This window comes from Otolemur garnettii, unplaced genomic scaffold (assembly GCF_000181295.1).
Source record: "Otolemur garnettii isolate 467f Iridium unplaced genomic scaffold, OtoGar3 scaffold00062, whole genome shotgun sequence".
NCBI lineage: Eukaryota > Metazoa > Chordata > Mammalia > Primates > Galagidae > Otolemur > Otolemur garnettii.
The window spans coordinates 7,891,354-7,911,344 of NW_003852457.1; the positions used below are offsets into that span (position 1 = coordinate 7,891,354).

General features: G+C 47.7%; 1 protein-coding gene across 1 annotated transcript in view; it reads left to right on the forward strand.

The window, feature by feature from the left end:
- The window catches only part of KCNQ3 (potassium voltage-gated channel subfamily Q member 3), a 299,483-nt gene that overhangs the window by 252,260 nt on the left and 27,232 nt on the right, over window positions 1-19,991 (forward strand). The window contains exons 2-8 of the mRNA XM_003792872.2: window positions 5,712-5,802; window positions 7,450-7,576; window positions 10,097-10,269; window positions 14,617-14,772; window positions 15,963-16,073; window positions 17,619-17,714; window positions 19,052-19,146. Coding sequence (XP_003792920.1) covers window positions 5,712-5,802; window positions 7,450-7,576; window positions 10,097-10,269; window positions 14,617-14,772; window positions 15,963-16,073; window positions 17,619-17,714; window positions 19,052-19,146 — 849 coding nt within the window. The remainder of the gene's footprint in view (window positions 1-5,711; window positions 5,803-7,449; window positions 7,577-10,096; window positions 10,270-14,616; window positions 14,773-15,962; window positions 16,074-17,618; window positions 17,715-19,051; window positions 19,147-19,991) is intronic.

Consider the following 19,991-nt stretch of genomic DNA (forward strand, 5'->3'; position numbering starts at 1 on the left):
GGTAAATTGAAATGTGTGAGAAAATAAGGAGCATTTCTGCATCTCAGGTTAAAGGGAGTTTTCTGGATGATCGTAGCTTTGCAAGTTAATGATTGTTCTCCAGACTCAGAAAGTAGATTCCAGGGCTTGCAGGTGAGGCGTGGGAAAGTGCTGCCCCCTGCTGGCTAAATCTAGGTTCTGCATGCTCTCTGTAGCCAGGAACTAGGCTGAAACTCATTTTGGTGGGTGGCTAAGGCTGAATGATTCTCTGACTCTAAAATCAGCTGACTAGAGCTGAAGGGGAGTTAGGTCTTCAACCCTGGCCTCTCATCTAAGCCTTAGACTTAGATTTTTATCAACCTAATGGACCACAAACATAGGTGCTCCACACATGACATTTTTCTTGGTGGTTCTACTGGCCCCACTATAAATCTCCTGGTGTCTGTGGCCAGTACATTCTGTACCCTTCTCCTACCCCTAATGCCTTCCTGACGTTCCTCTTCCTCGGCCTCCATATCCATTACTCACAAATCCTGCTGGGACCACCAGGAGGGTTTTCTTTCACAGGACCTGTCATTTCTCCAGTTCAGCCTCAATCTCTCTTGTCAGCCCATAACAACAGCTTCCTATCCTGGTAGAGCACTGGTCTGAGATACAGAGATAGACACAGATATAGGTAGAGATATGGACATGGAAATATACACATATACAAACAAATACATATTTTTTTAAAATCTGCAAAATAAAGTTCCAACTCTTCATTTGACCAAAAAAAAGAGAAAAAAACCCTTCAGATAGTACTCTGGACTATCCCTCTGGGACCACCTTATATTTCTGGCCTTTAATTTCAACAGCATGGCATCTCCTAATCTCGGGTTGTTTTTATCCATTCTCCAAACACTTATCAATTAGTATTAAGTTCTAGGCTTTGAGCTAGTCACTGGAATACAGAGAGGAGCAATCTCTGGTGTTGGGTTGGAGTCCTATAGATGAAGCCCAGAGATGCAGCTCAGACATCAGCAAGATAACGTGGGTTACCTCATCTATAAAAGCTGGGTGCACTTGGTGCAGATTCCTATCCCACACAATTTTCTATTACTGCATAACAAATTGTGGCTTACTTAGTGGCTTATATAACAGCACAGTTTTTAAATTTCACAGCTTCCATGGGTTGGGAGTCTGGACACAGCATAACTGAGTCCTCTGCTCAGGGCCCCACAAAGCAGCAATCGAGATGTTGGCCAGACCATGTTTCTTTTTGGCACCTGGTGCCAAACTCCAAGTTCACATGATTGTTGGTCCTCGCAGTTCTAGGACAGGTCCCACTTTCATGCTGGTCATCAGCAGGGGACTGCTCTCAGATCCCAGAAACCACCATAGGTCCTTGCCACGCATCTCTTACAAGCTCTTCAAAACTTCAGCAGGAGAATCTCTAGCTCCAGTCTGTGAAGACAGAATCTTACATAATGTAATGTAATCACAGATAAGACTATCCCATTGCCTTTGCCATATAGCAAAACTTAAGCAAACAAGGGACAGCTTATCACTGTTGCCATATTCTATTATTAGAATCAATAACTTGCTTGCTGTCAGGGGATGCCATTATACAAGAGCTGGACTCCCTGGGGGTCAGCTGAGGGCATGTTCACCATGAACAAAACTGGTAGAATCTTCCTGAGATTTACAGTGCAAGTACAGGAAGCTGAGTAATCCCCAGTCTGCCTGAGGGATCCTGTTCCCACCAAATTAGTTCAGCATTGACCAGGAGTGGAGTACAGCTGCATGTTCAATGGAAGCTAAAGTCAGAGCCACTCACAAGGCTATGGTTGGTGTAGGTGGATTGCCTTTCAGGGCAAAGAACTTAAGCATTTGTTTTTATTTATTTATTTATTTATTTTCAGACAGAATCTCACTCTGTCGCTCTGGGTAGAGTGCTGTGGCATCATAGCTCATAGCAGCCTCAAATGCTTGGGTTCAAGCAGTTTTCTTGTCTCAGCCTTCCCTGTAGCCAGGACTGCAGGTGCCTGCCACAACACCCTGCTAGTTTTTCTATTTTTTTAAAGTAAAGATAGGGTCTTGCTCTTGTTCAGGCTGGTCTCAAACTCCTGAGCTCAAGCAATCCACCTGCCTCAGCCTCCCAAAGTGCTAGGATTACAGGCATGAGCCATCGCATCTAGCTAGAACTCAAACTTTTAGACAATCTTGTTCTTAAAAGTTTGTCAGCATATGGCTGGGCCATGTCTTATTTTGTGTCATTCCTGTCCCTCAACATCAATCCCCATCTCCAATTTTCCCTCAACATGACCCCATCTCATCTCCAATTTGCCCTTAATGTCACCCCATCTCATCTCCAATTTTCCCATAGCACAACCCCCATCTCATCTCCAGTTTGCCCTCAACATCACCCCTTATCTCATCTCCAGTTTTCTCTCCACATCAAACCCCATCTCATCTCCAATTTGCCTTCAACATCACTTCCCATCTCCAATTCCTGTTTTTTTTTTTTTTATTATTAAATAGTTCAGCAGCCTCTTGTCTTTAGATTTCAACTTCCAGCACAATAGGATCAATAAAGTATTTCACTAGACAAAGACCATTCCCTCCCTAAAAGGAATCCTAGTGCTGGGCATTATAGCAGCATGTTTTATTTAACACACATGCAAGCAAACCCTTACAAAATAATAGCAAGTTATAATCAGTCCTGGAGTAGAGATGCATTAGGGTTGTAGGGGTCCCAGGGAAGGGACCATACAGGGCGCCCACAGAGAGCAGCTGGTGTCTGGGAAGGCTCTGGAGCAGGGTGTGACTGGTGCTGCCAAAGCATTAGCAGGTAGACAGCGGGGGACATGTAGAGTAGAAGAGCATTGAGACAGCACATGAGCTGAGAGTTTAAGAAAATGCTGCCATTCCCATGACCAACCTGGGAGTCAGGGAGTGGTGAGATGATGAGGCTGTAAGGAGGACAAGGTCAGATCATAAAAGGCCCACACCTTTACTGAGGGAGATCAATCTGGGTTTGGTGTCTGTGAACTTCTGTATTCTTTCCACTTGAGCATGTTGTTCACAATGTCAGGGGGCCACACCCCAGGTCAATGGATATAATCTGGTGAATGACCTGGATAAGCATGGAGACATAGTCATAGCTAAGCTGAGGATGTCCTTCCAAACTCTTGGCCCCAGCTCCTCCCTGATGCTCCTCACTCTGTACCCTCAAAGCATGCAGTGAACACTGGGATCACAATCTCACCACACTCTCCTGTAATTATTTGCCCTCTGTTTTTCCCCATTAAACAAAAGGGTCCTTAAAAATGAGGTTAATTGTATTTCTGTTTGTATCCTTAAAACCAGTGCTATGCTTGGGAAAAGAAGCATGGAATAAATGGATATTAAATTGCAGTAAAATAATAGCTGCCTCTCACTGGAGCCTCACTATCTGCCAGGCACCTTCCTAGGCCCCTGACACATGTTATGTCAGAGAATAATTGAGAATATGGCCCTTTCATTGGGTTCATTTTACACAGGAGACCAAGATGCTGAGAGGTTGTATAATTTGCAGAAGAACATACAGAGTGTAGGAGGAGGGAGGGGATTCTAATCTAGGTCTCGTCTACAAAGCCTGTCAATGAATAAATTAAAGTCTTGAGGGAAGTGGAATGTGTTCTTGCAGAATCTTCCAAGAGTAATTAAGTTCCATGCACACTGCCCAGGACCTGGTTGGCCAATGTTGTGCCTTTGAGAACACCATGACCCTGAACAGGTGACCAGACACTTCCCCACGTCCACTACTTCCTGCAGTCCTTGCAGTAGTCTTGAGTTCTAGGCAGATTCACTGTTCCCATTCTACAGATGAGGAGACTGGGTTACTAAAGTCAATGTGCTGCTCAAATCACACAGAGAGCACTGGGCCTCCTTTGAGCCCATGTCCTTAGACTCCAAACTCTGTGGTCATTTTACTGACAACACAATGACCCTGATGGCAATGATTCCTTTTTGTGAATTTCTTCATCTCCAGAATGGGAACCATTTTGTCTAATTTGGGAGGTTGTTGGGAGTATATAGAGAGTGGCAAGTGGTAGGAGAATTGCTGATATTGTCACCACCATCATCTTCACCAACTAAAAAGATTTGGAACTCAGGATAAGAAGATCCCAGGTATGAGTCAGAGTCATGAATTTCAAGTAAAATGGCCAAACATGGAGGAGGTGGGAATCTTGGTTAACTTCCTAGGCAGGGTTGGAAATACAAAGATTCGAGTCTGCAGATCAGCAACTTTATTGATCAGAAAATGTGATGAGGATCACTAAGGGTCAGGGCCAGGACTTGTGTCCCAGCCAAGGCCAGGAGCAGACATTTCCATCCTCCTTACATCATGGTTTTACCATCACATGAGGCAGCCTGCTGTGTTTGTCTGGACTGTGACCTCATGAGTACAATCTACTTACTCATCATTGAATTCCACCCGTGTCCCCAGTGTCTGCCATGTAAATATTGAATGAATGAACGCACAAAAGCTGAAAAAGCATGGAACTAACTAGGATAGGCAGCCAGCTGACCTGGAATAGGAGAGCTCTGTAGATGGGCTGGCAAGCCTCTCTCTTGAACCCCTTGTAAATTCCCTCTTAGACACCCAGGGAACCTCACACTGACCATCACTGAACCAGAGACTCTTCACCAAGGGTGAGAACCATTTTTCTTTGCTGAAACCATGAAGCACAGTCTTTCTCTGTCTCTTTTTCTCTCTCTCACAGACATAGACACACATTCATACCACACATACCCCCTACAGAGTTTATATAGACAAAACCCCTAAAGAATTATTCAATGTGCTTGTGCCTGAGGCAGAGATATGAACCAGGTAACTTTTCTATAAATTAGACCCACAGGCAGAATCCTTCAGTGGGAAGGTTCTTATTCTTTCTGGCACTTCAAAAACAATTCTGAAGATCTTTAATTCAAAGAAGTTCTTTCCTTTAGTAGCCATTGACTATAAAATGGAATATTCATACTTGGTAATAGAAGTCTTTGCTTAATTTTTGAATCTTCGTAGTAAATTCGTGTTTTCTTCCTACTAAGAAAACATCTTTATCTATTTTTTTTTTTTCTTTTTTTGAGACAGAGCCTCAAGCTGTCCCCCTGGGTAGAGTGCCATGGCATCACACTCACAGCAACCTCCAACTCCTGGGCTCAAGCGAGTCTCCTGCCTCTGCCTCCCAAGTAGCTGGGACTACAGGTGCCCACCACAATGCCCGGCTATTTTTTGGTTGCAGCCATCATTGTTGTTTGACAGGCCCGGGCTGGGGATTTGAACCCGCCACCTTAGGTGTATGTGGCTGGCGCCTTAGCCGCTTGAGCCACAGGCGCCGAGCCATCTTTATCTATTTTAAAATCTAACTCCTGTATGTGGAGGACACATTATTGATTTATTCATGTTCTTGTTGATTTACCAAAACTTGTGTTAACTTTTCATCGTTTGGGAGTCTGTAGCTCTCCCCGTTTGGGACTAGATGATTTACTGTGAACTCTAACTAAGTGATACTACTAACTAGCTGGTTACATAAAAGTATGCAACTGTTCAACCTTTCTCACCTTGTTGTCTTTAACAGGGACAATAATTCCTACATGCCTTATAGGTTTGCCAGGAATATTAAACAGGTCAGCGTGTCCAGCACACAGCAATGTGCAGTGGAAGTTGGAGGACTCAAAGGTTTCTTAGTCTCTTTCTTCTTTTTTAGGTTCCTGATTGTCCTGGGGTGTTTGATTCTGGCTGTTCTGACCACGTTCAAGGAATATGAGACCGCCTCAGGAGACTGGCTGCTGTTACTGGTACGATGGCCACCTGCATACTGCTGGGTTAGACAGGGGTTAGATTTCCACGATGATGAGAAGGAGGCTGCCCTGGGGTCTCCTGCCAACTCCAGGCCCAAGAGAAAGCAATGTCTCCCTCGCTTGGTGAGGCCTGCCACGGGCACAGATGGAGAGGGGAATGACATTCCTGATAGGGGCTTGTTATCCCACTTTAAAGATAAGTGGAAATTGGACGGCGCCTGTGGCTCAAGGAGTAGGGTGCTGGCCCCATATACCAGAGGTGGCAGGTTCAAACCCAGCCCCGGCCAAAAAAAAGATAAGTGGAAATCAACAGGTAAAGCAAAAACCAATGCACACTGTCAGATGTATCCCAACCCTCTTAGAAGTTAACCCAAAGGCCGTTTCTATTCTACAATCTGCCTCTGCTTTTTCTCCCCAATGTCCTACATTCTAAATCTGAGAATCTCTTCAAGGCCAAGTACAGAATCCCCTTTCTACATAAAACCTCTCAGTCCTCCCTGGTGGGGACCTCCCCCTGTTTCCATTCTCTGTTCTCCATCAGGGGATGTACAGGAAAGAGTCGGCTAAGAATTCTTGGGCAAATGACCTAGTTACACCTGACTGTTTGCTCATCCTTGCCTGAAGGAGGCAAGGCCAGGTGAGGAGCAAATGCTGGTGTGGGCTGGGCCGGCCTCAGCACCTTGCCTGGAGGGGATTCCAGGAGGACTTGCCCCTTCTCCAGCCCCAGGACAGCACTAGCCAACTAGGCCTTAATTGGGGTCCTGCCTGTGCCCTTTGTAGATGAGGAGTCAGCCTCACCTCTGAAGGTGGCCCGGATCACAGGGTGTGGCCCCAGTGTCTGCATAGGGGAGGATGCTGGCCCCCTAATTAGTGTTCACAGAGTAGCAGAGCCTTCGCCTCACACTGGACCTGCCATCACCGCTCCAAAGCCAGCAGGCTGCTCTGAGGGCAGCTGTTTACAACTGCTCGGCACAGAGCTGAGACCTGATGGGGGAAATCCTCGTGCACCATCCTATTCCAGGAACTAGGTTTCAGAAGTTGCTGTGGAGCAGCAAGGCCTTGAGGGTCCCAAGAAGACTGCAGAAGAGAAAGAGGTGAAGGTGTCTGTGCCGATCATCACGGGGCTGCAGAAGGGCCGAGGAGGCAGAGGAGGCAGTGTGGCTGGGGTCTTCAGGGCACGGGCCCTGCAGCCTGGGAGCCCTTCTTTGCCATTCGATGGCCTTGAGAAATCTGTTTAACCACTCTATGCCTTGGCGCCTCAAAATTCAAGATGAGCATAATATTACCAAATACGTGGGAGATTCCCAGCCCAGGAGCCACACTCAGTATAAGCAGCAAATAGCAGCTCCAGGGCCCAGACACTGGGTGGAAGAAATGGATTGTGCTTCATGGACACCTCGCTTTCTAATCTAACTGCATTTCTTAAGGGCTTTTTGTACATTAAAGGGACTTTTAAAAGAAGTAACCCATTGGAACAAAAGCAATGAAAAAGAAGAAGTAATCACATCGCGGGGCTCACCGGTGTTGGGGACAGCTAGCACCACTGCAGCAACAGAGATCTAGTTCTATGGATCTTCAGGACAGAAATCGCTCGTTCTAGGGACTGGGTCCCAGTTAATCCTGTCCATTTGCTCTTCCATGCAGGAGACGTTCGCTATTTTCATCTTCGGAGCTGAGTTTGCTTTGAGGATCTGGGCAGCCGGCTGCTGCTGCCGCTACAAAGGCTGGCGAGGACGCCTGAAGTTCGCCAGGAAGCCCCTGTGCATGTTGGGTAAGCCCCGACCCCACACCAGGGAGTCTCCTCAGCTGCCTTCTTTCCTCCTCTGAGGAAGTTCTAAGTAGCTATTCTGGGAAACCGCGTAGCATTGTGAGGCCAGAGGAAGAGGGACAGCCCCAGCATCCCTGCCTTCCATGGCTCATCCTCATGACAGTGGTACAGGGCAGGGATTTCTTAATTGAGTGGTGGGAGGAGAAGTAACTCTTGGCATTTGGGTTGTGAAGGAGCCAGAAGGTGGCAGGATGCTGTGCCTCCCTGGTCCCCGGACTAATAGCACCCCAAGACACTGTGACAATCAAAATTAGCCACACATTTCCAGACTGGCCAGGGAAGGGATAGTAGGTGAGACCCCATTGTTGGTTGAGAATTTAATTCTATAGGACCATGTTATGCCCATTTTACAGAGGTGGAAACTGAGGCTCACAGAGCTGAGTCATTTTCCAGTCACACAGGTGGTCAGGAGCAGAGTCCATCCTAACAGGTGTGGTCTTAGGTCTTGATTTGAGGGTTGCTTTGAGAGTGTCACTGGACTCCTGCCATCCAGGTGCAGGAACTTTGATAATAGAGCACGTGGGAGCTCTCACTATTGGTGCAGTGTGGGCCCATGTGGTCCCATCTGAAAATGCTGCTAAGATCCATGCAATGACAGGACATAATCTCCTTGAGTGACAGCTAGGTGTCTTGGAGCTTCAAATCCCTGGGAAGGGTTAAAATGACAGGGTCACAGAATGTCATCCAAAGGCATTTAGTGCAACATGCCCTCCTGTCTGATATTCCAGTCCCTTGCATCAGCCTTTAAGGTTCACCCAGACTCTTCTTGTATGCCTGTAGTCATGGGGTCCTCACTGCCTATCAAAGTAATTATCCTCATCTTAACTCCTCTGACTTTCTTCAGACGTTTGAGTCTAGTCATTCCATTCCTCCCTCCACTCCAGCCGTCTCCTGTCCAGGAGAAAGGCCGTTAATGGCTTCTACTTTACAACTCATGTTCTCAGCATCATGGTCCCTCTCCATGCAACATGCTGCTCATTCCTCGTCTCCTTTTGAAAAGTGACTGGCAGGACTAAACACAGGCCCTCAGGGATGGACAGCTGGCCCAGAGGAGAGCTGGACCACGTCTTCTGTCCTAGATGCCAGACTTCTCTCTGTGCAGCTGGGGTTGTGGCCTCTCTGCCTTGTCCCCACCTGTAGCCAAAGTTGGACTTCTGAAGCTGTTGGGGGTTTTCTCAGAATTTTGAATGTAGTAGAGTGTGTGTGTGTGTGTGTGTGTGTGTGTACAGGTAGCTTTGGGGTGGGTTATACCCAGATATTAAAAGATTCCTGTCCACTTTGAGAACACCCCAGAGTATGGCACCTGGGCCCATCCAGGACAGGCACATCCTCCATGAGGCTGTGTCCATTTTCCCAGGATGGGCTGCAGTCACAGAGCTTCAGGGCCCTTCCTCTCCCCTGCAGAGACAGGGCTGGTCCTCAGCTTCACGCTGTCCTTGCTGCCATCTTTCCTGACGTTGCTGTGTTTCCCCCTGCATTCCTCCACCTCTCCATATGACTCTTGTGGGAAATAGTGCTTCTGTCTGCTAATAATTTTAAAAACCTGCTTAACTGAGTTTTCCCAAATTTACTTAGCCATGGGATTCTTTTTACTTGCTAACTGTCTGCAGGACAGTGGGATGAGAACTGATACGGGTGTTGGGTGCCACTGAAGGGAATAGAGATCAGTTCCCCTCTCTTCTACCCTGGATATTGATTTGGGGGGCTGCTTAGCCATTTCACAAGTGTCTCTCCCCGTGGCCTCTCCAGTTTCATCTGTGGCTATCGTGGACATTTTTTGCCACCTTCTGATACCAGAGCCCCCATCAGGGGTGGGCCTCACTTCTCTCCACGGTCTACTCCAAGCCTTCTCTGAAGCTTAGGGAGATCACTGGGCAGGTGCAGCTCAGAAGTGTGGGGGCATTCATAGTCCCAGAAGTGACCTCCAGCAGCAGGGGAGGACAGCAGCCTCCCCGTCTTCAGACAGGTGATCTTGGGAGGTGTTCTGCCACAGCTGGAAAGGCTCAGCCGTGACCTCAGTTACACCCTCTGAATGGCATTTTCCCTCCCCTCTCTTCTACAATCGCTGCTTCCTGGGAGTATGTCTTGGTTAATCACCTGCACCCACGTTCCTATTTCCGATGATGCTTCTAAGGGAAATCCACAGTAGAATAAGGCTTGGGAGTGAATCTCAGTCCCCACACCAGGGAGACCACAAACCAGGCTCTGTGGTACGGAGCCCATCCTGGAGTTTGACAGGCCCCTGACTGGGCGGCCGTGGGAAGGCGCGCATGCTCGGAGCCTCTGTTTCCACATCAGTCATGGAGAATAATCCCGCTTACCGCGTACAGTTGGTGTCAGCATTCACACAACACTGCGTGGGATGGTCCCGCTGCGTGGCACGCGGCCATCTGTCCGTGGACAGCACCTGTGACGACGCTGTTGCCTTCGCTTGACCTGCCACCCTCTCTGTCCCTCCCCCAGACATCTTTGTGCTGATTGCCTCTGTGCCCGTGGTCGCCGTGGGAAACCAGGGCAATGTCCTGGCCACCTCCCTGCGGAGCCTGCGCTTCCTGCAGATCCTGCGCATGCTCCGGATGGACCGCAGGGGCGGCACCTGGAAGCTGCTGGGCTCCGCCATCTGCGCCCACAGCAAGGTAAGTGCACCGGGAAGCCGCAGACCAGCAGGCGGCTCATCCACCTGTGCCCTTCCATGGGTGGGCCTTGTGCCGCCACCAAAGATGGTGACGAGGAGGACGAGGAAGAGGAGGAGGAGGGGCATGAACGGGTGTAGTGCAGGGAGCAGGAACCGGGAGACTTGGGCGCCGCTCTTAGCCCTACCACATGCAAATTGCTTTGGGCAAGTCACGAGCTTCTTTTTGGCCCTCAGTCTTCTCATTTTTACAGTAGGGGCAGCAAAGCCTGCACCTGTAGATTGTTAAGAGATCAAATGAGGTCACACAAGGCAACATGTGTCAGGAGGGAAAGTTCTAGAGTCACACACTGGTTTGAATCCAGACTCTACCTGTGTGACTTCGGGGTCTTTGCAACCTCTCTGAGTCTTGATTCTGCATTTATAAAGGTGAGATGATAACGTACTTACCTTACAGGGCTGGTGTGAGGATCACATGAACTAAAACAATGTGAATTGAATGCAGTGTCCTTGTGGAGGACATATGAACTTATTGTTTGACATCCACCACCCCCCATGATTTGGGTGGTATTACTGCTCCTTACACTGATGAAGAAGCAGACACAGAAAGGGGAAGCAGGTCATGCAGTGGGTCACAAACCCAGGCAGTCCTAGTTCCAGAGTCCGTGTCCAGTGATGTGCTGCCGGCAACTGTGGTGCTCACCTCTCCAAGGGAGGTTAGAAGCTGGGAGGTTGGCCCTTGGTCCAGTCCCCTTCAGATTCTCACATGGTTGAGCAGGCGTGGAACAGCAGCAAAAGCCAGCTCACCGGCACCCAGGGCACTCCCTGCGTCTCCTTCCTACCCAAGCTTTTGGTACTGCTCTGTTTTAACTGACCTGCTTTATCTGGATCCTGGAAGAATAAAGGAAAAATCTCTCTGTCTCAGCTCAGGCAGCAAAGAACCTTGGGGGAGGAAATCAGGGCGAGCTCCCTGGCTTGGTGTTCTTCAGGGGTGTAAAGACAAGGCCGCCCTCCTCCCTGAGAGGGTAGCTTCTCCTGCTAGCTGCTGGCGTCCTGTGCAGAACCCTCTCCTGGAAGCCCTCTGTCCACTTCCCCAGTAATGATCATACGTGCAGACACGTCACCTGCACTTCAGCCCCAGTCTCAGGCATTTCCCTTATGAGCACTGCATGACCCTGCCACCTCCTCTAACTGGACACCCAGCATGGACTCTCACAGCTCCTGGCTCTTATATCTCAGGTACACTGGGGGTGCTGGATACACTGGGGGTGCTGCCCTTTGAGATGGGATCTCATAGCAGAGTAAACATGACCTTAGGAGTCACACAGTAATTTGGACCAGAATTCAGTGCAGGCACCTTCAGCTGTGACAGCTTACAGGTATCACTGTATGGTCATGAGCTGCCTCAGTAGTAAAATGTGAAGCTTCCTGTTCTAACCTGAGAAAGGTGCACCGAAGCACCTGCCGTGAGTCGCAGGTGCTCACTGCGGGCAGCGTGTGTTACTCCGAGTATGTTCTTCCTCACAAACCATGCGAGAAAGTTCATAAATACAGGAAGGCATAAAATACTTGGGAATCTTGTGCCTTACAAGGCAATTTTTTGCCATAAGTGTTTTCTTCCCTGTCTGTGTTACCTCTGGCCCCAGAGTCAGTGAGGTCAGAGCTTTCCTCATGGAGTCCTTTCTTCCTCCCGACCTTCTATTTTCTCTTGTATCAGGGGATATGTTCACAGCATTCTCCCAGGTGCAGCCACCTTGTATCCATGGGGCTGAGTTGATTCATAATTTTGGTGGAATCTGTGCTAAAATCTGCTGGTTTAGGTCTTGTCCTGGGCTCCTTCTGTACTGCATAGATCCCTGGTATCTGCTTACTATTCACCATGTATCAGGTCTGATAATTAAGTTTGCAAACTCATCCTAGGAAAAGTGCTGCACACCTGATTGCTGAATATCACTATGGTCACCTTTAAAGTCCTCCCCTTGGGAATCTCGGCACCAACACCAGCACCTAGTCTACACTTCAGAGCAATTTTGGAACTCGTTTTCTGGAATGACCATCAAAGCTGTTGTCACATTACCCCTCATGCCCTGAATGTCATCAACAGGAATACCTTTTAATGTTCCCTTAATCTCAGGTAAAGAAAAAAGTCACAGTAGGCCAGATCAGGTGAGTAGGGAGAGTGTTCCAATACAGTAGTTTGTTTACTAGCTAAACCCCCCTCACAGACAGTGCCGTTTGAGCTGGTGCATTGTCATGATGCAGGAGCCCATTTTTACATACACCTTTCTTAGTTAACATTTTCCAAACTGTTTTCCTATCAATGTTTACTTGGTCTGCTATGCTTCTCACAGCCAGCCAAAGACTCTCACACATAATTCACTGAATTTTTGCAATGTTTTCATCAGTTCTGCACATGGTGGCAGGTACACACACTTAATTGTCAGACCTTCTAATTACCAACAAGCACTGAATGCTTGTACTGTGATTCCTGAGAACAGAAGGGCTCACACTGCAGATCCCACCGAGGCAGGGACCCTCCCAGGGGAAAAGGCTCCAGAGCAAGCTGTCTGCTTGCAGACTTAGGGTTATGAGCTGCTGCTCAACTCTAAAATATATGTTCTGAGTCCTCATGAAAACTGCACTGCCAGAGCCAGGAGAAATCTCTTCCCCCAGTGGAGTCTCCAATGGCACTGGTGAGCTAGCATTTACAAATTCACTTCTTCATTCATTTATTTGTTTGACTCTGGGCCAGATTCTACACTTGACTCTCTGGGCACTCAGAGATAAAGAGTGGGAAGCTCTGTCACACAGACTTAAACTTCAAGGTTAATTCTGAGCCAGTTAGGACAGGCCAGGCTCTGCTCCCAGAACAGAGAAGCCATGCAGCTCCCACCACTGGGCACGAAAGCATCCACATCTTCCTGCTCACTCTGTGTCTGCTGGGCGCTGAGTGGGCCTCGTCTATCTTGAATACAGGTGTTGAGTCACCAAGGCAGGGAAAAGGAGCCTGGAGAATCCTACACAATGGATTTAGGGCCAACAAGGGACTTGCTCTCATCACTTCCCCACGTTGGCTAGACCCTAGTCCCTTAGCCCCAACCTGACGCAGGAGAGCCACAGCAGGTGGAGGAGCTGGTGGATACTGGGGGACGGTCACAGGTTCTGCCACAGAGCTGCTGGCAAAAATTATGCAATGTCAGAATTATCTTGAATAGCCTTTTAAATGACTGCAACATACAGAATAGGGACCCATTCTCACTCCTCACTGGTCTCTTAATAACTCAAAACAGTTTTTCTGTGTGCACGTTAATCAGCTGAAACCTCTGATCTCATTTGGTCCTGGAGGCTGTGCAAAATATATGAACATTAGAACCACACTCCACAGGCAAGGGCTTGCGCTCTGAGGAGTGACTGTCCACTGCACCTTCTCCCTTGGCAAACCCTGCAGGGTGACTCTCGCCAAGGGCAAAGGATGCTGGATTGCCCGTGCCATGGGGCTGCCCTGCTCTCTATGGTAGAGCAAACTCACAGGAGTGTGGTGATACTGTGGGCAAGGCCAGATCCATGGGCAAATGAGCAGAATAAAGGGTTGGACATGTAGAGATGTCTATTTGGAAAATAAGGAAGGAATAAAGGAACTACAGCTGAACTCCTTATGGAGGGAACAAACATCTGAAAAATTTCGCAAGGCAGGTGGATGAGGCTGAAGATAAGATGATGCTCTTAGGTTGGTCCCATGAGTGGGCAGTTCAGCCCATAGGAGCAAGTCACAGAGGGAGTCAGGGGGCTGTGATGAGATTCTGTTGGCCTAGAAGTTTGGCTGACTGGCTGCAGATGGTCAGACATAGGAAGAATATCAGTTTCAACATCTTTGTTCTCTGTGATACTTCAGAAGGAATACCAGGCTGAATCTCCAGACTGTGTTCACCCATAACCCCAACTTCCATCCTGCCAAAGTTATCATACCAAACCTTGAAATTGAAATAGAACGAGAGACATAGAGAAAGTTGGAGCTGGAAAGAGCATTAGGAATTGTGTTGATCAGGATTTTCTAAACGTCAGTGATACGCGGATCTCTGGCATCTCCCTATATCACCCTGGCCCTAAGCCAGAAGTCTTCCTCCTTCCTTAGAGTCACACACTTGTTCTGTTAATTAATGTTGGAACTAATGGCCATAGTCACTGATTCCATTTTCCAGTGATGGGAGGTAAGGATCAGAGATGGTGCATAATTTACCCACAAGCACAGGGCTGGTGATAAACCTGGGTTCCAACTCCAGGGGTCAGGCTCCAGCATCCACCCGATGACTTCCCAGTGACCACGTTCCTCGTCTGCTGCTTCTTCTTCCAGGAACTCATCACTGCCTGGTATATTGGTTTCCTGACACTCATCTTGTCTTCGTTTCTTGTCTACCTGGTGGAGAAAGATGTGCCAGAGGTGGATGCACAAGGAGAGGAGATGAAGGAGGAGTTCGAGACCTATGCAGATGCCCTTTGGTGGGGCTTGGTGAGTCACTCACTTGAAGGCCGACCCCGTGGGGATTGACTGTTAAGAGGCAGAAAGAATGTGGCATGGACATGTCAGTTGGGTGGCTGCTTTATGCTGTCAGAGGTAGAGTCTTCCATCGATGACCCTGATGACAGGACACTCCCTCCCACCAGAGCATGCACTTGGGATGGACTTCTCCCTAATGGTTGTTAGAAGTCAAAGCTTAGAATTATATGATTGCTTTTAGGGGTCTTACCTTATTAGTCATAGGTTGTGGGCTAGCCAAGTCACACATATACAAACAAACCATATCTATCTATATGGTAGATAATATATATGTGTACATAGACCTCTGTATGATCATCCCTCTACCTGCAGGAATGCCTAGCACTAAAGCTAGCATTACTGAAGGCTTACCTTGCTCTGGCAGGGGTATCTAGGGTGGCGGATAATCATGAAAATTATGCACGGGTCTTTTTTGCTCCTCAGCTTTCGTTAGCGTTTGTGTATTTAATGTGCGGCCCAAGGCAACTCTTAGATAAGCATTGACAGCCAGCCTCAGGGCATGGTTGGACATCCCTGTGAGTCTCACTCCAAAAACTACATTTATTAACCTACTTCAAACTCAAACAACTTCTATTATTATCCTTTTTTGAAAAATGGGGAAATCATAGCATGAAGAGGTTAATTAACTAATCAAAGGCAGCTCAGCCAGTAAGGTTGAGCTCAGATTTGATTTCATTGAAGCTCCAGAGGCCACACTGTTAATTGCTACAATATTCTGCCTCCAGTAGGCATGCCCAGGTGCACAAGTACATATGTACTGATAACATAAACATGTAAACACACGCAGAAATAGACTGCACAGACCAGAATCCAGACACATGCACACACATGTTCACAAAATGTACAGATACACTCAGAAGCACACATATTCATAAACGTGGCTATTTATGAAATCACACATTTGTAAATACATATACACATTAATACACATATGTATGTTGGCAATTATTGAAATGTTTGTTGGCCAGTTGACTACAGGTAGGAAATCCTTAACTTATAAATAAGTCTCAAGGCTCCCATCTAAGTTACTTGATGCCTGATGTCTTTTCTTCCATCAAAACCTTGTTCCAAACAGAGCATTACCCAAGCTGATACAGAGGTTACAGGTAGGGTGCCCCATGTCTGAACTCTTCTCCTTTCAGATCACACTGGCCACCATTGGCTATGGAGACAAGACCCCCAAAACCTGGGAAGGCCGTCTGATTGCTGCCACCTTTTCCTTAATTGGCGTCTCCTTTTTTGCCCTTCCAGCGGTAAGTACTTTGAATGTGTGACATCCACAGTGTGACATGCAGGACCCTCCCCATCTGGCCCCAGATTAGCTTCTCAGCTTCATCTTCCATCATCTTAGACCCTACATTCCAAGCCCTGTCACTCACTAGCCGTTTCCTTAATCTCAGTGGTGTGGTCTCTCTGCCATGGTCTGTCCTGCGCTCCTTTGCCAGGACTAACCCTTCCAAGCAGCACTTCTCTCAAGGCACAGTTTCAGTGCTGCCTTTATTAGGCTTAGTTAGTTGCCTCCTCCAGATATAACTCTGTAAAAACATTTCTAGCCCTGTGCTGGTATCACGGGTTTCCAAATCTGCCTCCCTGAGGACTGTGAACTCCTTGGGGGCTGGGATGATCTTTTTAATTTGTTCATTCCCAGCATCTTGCCCAGGGCAGGTCCTCCACACATGTGAGCTCCTTTACCTTGTCTGATCACTTACGTAATAAATACATTTCATAAATACAATAAATACAATAAATAAATGCATGTAATGGAATACCTTCCCCCAAAGCCCAGTGTCAGAAGTATAACGACAATAAAAGTAGATTGCATTTACTGAACTTACTGTGTGACCAAATCATGCCAAATGCTTTTCCTGCATCACCTCATTTAATCTTCATGGCAACATTATGAGTTTGGTGTTGTATTTTTACCTCCATTTTTCAGATGAGAAAACCAAGCTTTAATTAGGTTAGTAAATTTTCTGTAGTCACAAGGCTATTGGGTTATAGAATCAGGAATCCTAAGTCCACTGGTTTTAAAGCCCTGTTCTTAATCATAAAGCTTGAAAAAGCTTTCTTAAATAACAGCCCCTCTGCCACCCTCTTCATCTTCCATTCTTGTGCTGGTGAAGCTTTTTTTTGGTTGGCAGTTCCAGCTTGTCTTTTCTTTTCTAAGCTATTTGACCTTGGGCATATGACCGCTTTGGACCTTAGTTTTCTTAACATGGAAACAGGCCAGGGGGATGGGGGTACTTCACCGTCTCCAAGATCTCGTTCAGCTTGAATAATGTGTGCTTCCACCCACTTAATCCACATGCAAGTTTGACCTGGGAACCAAAACAGATCACAGTTCTGGGAAGTGTGGCTATAGAAAAGTCTTGAGTGACAGTTCATGCAGCTAAAATATTTTTTAAATTTAACTAACATTTACTGGATATCTATTCTGTGCCATAGACCTTACTAAGCAGTTCCTATACATATGTCACATTTTTCTTAACAAAATTATGAGGTGGGCACTATTATCCATCTCCCTGTAGAAGAAATGGAGATTGCAACCCAGCTAACAGGCTTGCCCAGGGTCTCCCAGCTGGAAAGTGGCAGAGTCAGGATTGGAACCCAGGCCTTGGGAACTCCAAGGCTTGTCCCACTTACCCAAGCTCCTGACTGTCTCCAAGAGAAGGAAGGGATCCTCCCCCTTTTGTCCTTTTCGTGGGATGCTGTCTCTGCAGGACTTTGGAATGCCACTGAGCCCTTCACACCTGCTACCCCAGGATGTGCTCTGACTGCCTGCCTGCTTCTCCCTGCAGGGTATCCTGGGGTCAGGGTTGGCACTCAAGGTGCAGGAGCAGCACCGTCAGAAGCACTTTGAGAAGAGGAGGAAGCCAGCTGCTGAGCTCATTCAGGTCTGTCTGCCTGAGAATGAACTGGAATGGGACTCAGATCTGGGGGCGGGGCACAGTGCACACGCATACGCCCAGGCAGGAGCAGGCCTGCTTGCACACGCTTGCTTGTGGATGGCTATGGGTATTTCCTTAAGTATCTATGTGGCTGATTTCTCCATGCCCTCATGGTGGCAATCCTATCCCTCTCCTCATTCAAGTTCTAAGCTAAGAAAAAAATAGACACAGGACTCAGGGATCACACCGTCAGCTTGGTTACTGATAACATTGGAGTAGAGAATTAGGCTTTGACCTGGGAGGTACTAAGCTTCTTTTTGCTGCCACTTCCCACTCCAGGCTTGACCTCTGGACCCACAGGCAAAGGTCAGCCTGAAGTCTAGGTTTTTAGCCAGTCAGCTACAAGGACAGCTGGCTTCTTCACATCTGCCGTGGGTAGAGAGTCCAGAAGCCAAGAGAGAAAGAGACACCCTGGGTGTGTGAAGTACTGAGTCACCTGTCAGTTCTCCATCTCCATTCCTCACCCTTCATGGGCTGGGGGCTGTGGAGAGCCCTGAGAGGTGGTGAAAAGGCAGAAGGGCTTCCTCTTCCCCTTCAGAGGGAGTTCCTGCTTCATGATATTATGAGCCCTGGGGAATGGAGAGCACAGTGAATAGGAGAGTGTTCATTCTAACTGCAGCCACCTGAGTGCTCGGCCACTTGTAAGTTCCTATCCAGTTGTGGGTAGTGTCCCTGTGGGTCGACACAGCATAGTACATGACGTTATTCTACATGTTGTAGTTTCTAGGTCAGTCTCAGTCTCCAAGAATCTTCCCCCATTATACACCCAAACCCCAAATCATCAGAACATCCCAGAGATTCCAGGATAATAGTATTAAGACCTCATTTCAGGCTCTCTCTTGCACCCTGAAATGGTATAAAAGACTGTTTTCCTGTCTGACTTAGAAGTCTCAAGAAGTCTTCTAGAAAGAGTAGTCCCTGTTTCTATCAAGGATTTTATACCCAGTCCACTCCAATTCATATTTCCACCTCCTACCCACTACACCACTTATTATACAGGAGGGCCATGAAGTTCATGTGCAGTTTAAAATAGACAACTAGGATAGTCAAGGAACTTCTTCTGCAGTTCCAGGATAGTCAAGGAACATTGTCTTCCCAAAGGAACTACAAAAAGTTCCTTGAAATGTTGGCTTAATGCACATTCAAATCCTTAGATATCGAGGGTTTAGAAATGGCTTTTATGTTGTGGGCTTCTATGTGAGAGTTGCAGGTGGTACCAGGTCACTCTTGTCTCCAGTTGCAGGTGGTACCAGGTCACTCTTGCCCTTCTTTTGTCTCCTCAGGCTGCCTGGAGGTATTATGCCACCAACCCCAACCGGATTGACCTGGTGGCGACATGGAGGTTTTATGAATCTGTCGTCTCTTTTCCATTCTTCAGGCAAGTGGTGACTCATCTGAATGCTCAGGGCTTGACTGACCGTCTATCCTATGGGCTGTATTTGTGTGTGTGGCCTCATGGTTTCCTAGAGGACACCCACCCTTCTGGGCAGAAGTTCTAGCCCAGGCTGTGCACAAGAATTACCTGAGAGATTAAAAATCTCAATGCCCAGGCCACATGTCAGATTAACTGAATCAGAATTTCTAGGGCTGGGACCTGGGCATCAATGTTTTGTGAAGCTCCCCAATGATTCCAGTGTACAGCCAGGGGTTACCAGCATGGAGTGACTGATAAGGAAAGGCCCTGTCAATGCATGGGCAGGATCTGTGGGCTGAGGAAGCAGGGAACCCAGATAATAGGCCACCCTAGCAATCCCAGGCGCTGCTCCCACCTGGCACCTGCAGACCATTCTGCACTGTGGGAAAGGGACGGTGGATGGAGGCAGCAGGAGTCATCCTCAGGCTTTCCAGAGATGCTTTTTTGTGTTCTCAGAGGTGGGAGACAGAATTCAAGGGCTCAGAGAAAAATAGGAACTTCTGTCCTTGAAAAGAATTAGGGAAAGAGAAGGGGAGATGCACATTAGATGTCCGGTATGTTCCACGGACTCAAGTTCAGAGCTGGGACTGTAGGTTCAGGCCTCCACCCACATCCCCTGTTAGCATCCCATCGTGTTCACTCCCTGTTAGCATCCCATCGTGTTCACTCCCTGTTAGCATCCCATCGTGTTCACTCCCTGTTAGCATCCCATCGGTTCACATCCCCTGTTAGCATCCCATCGTGTTCACTCCCTGTTAGCATCCCATCGTGTTCACATCCCCTGTTAGCATCCCATCGTGTTCACTCCC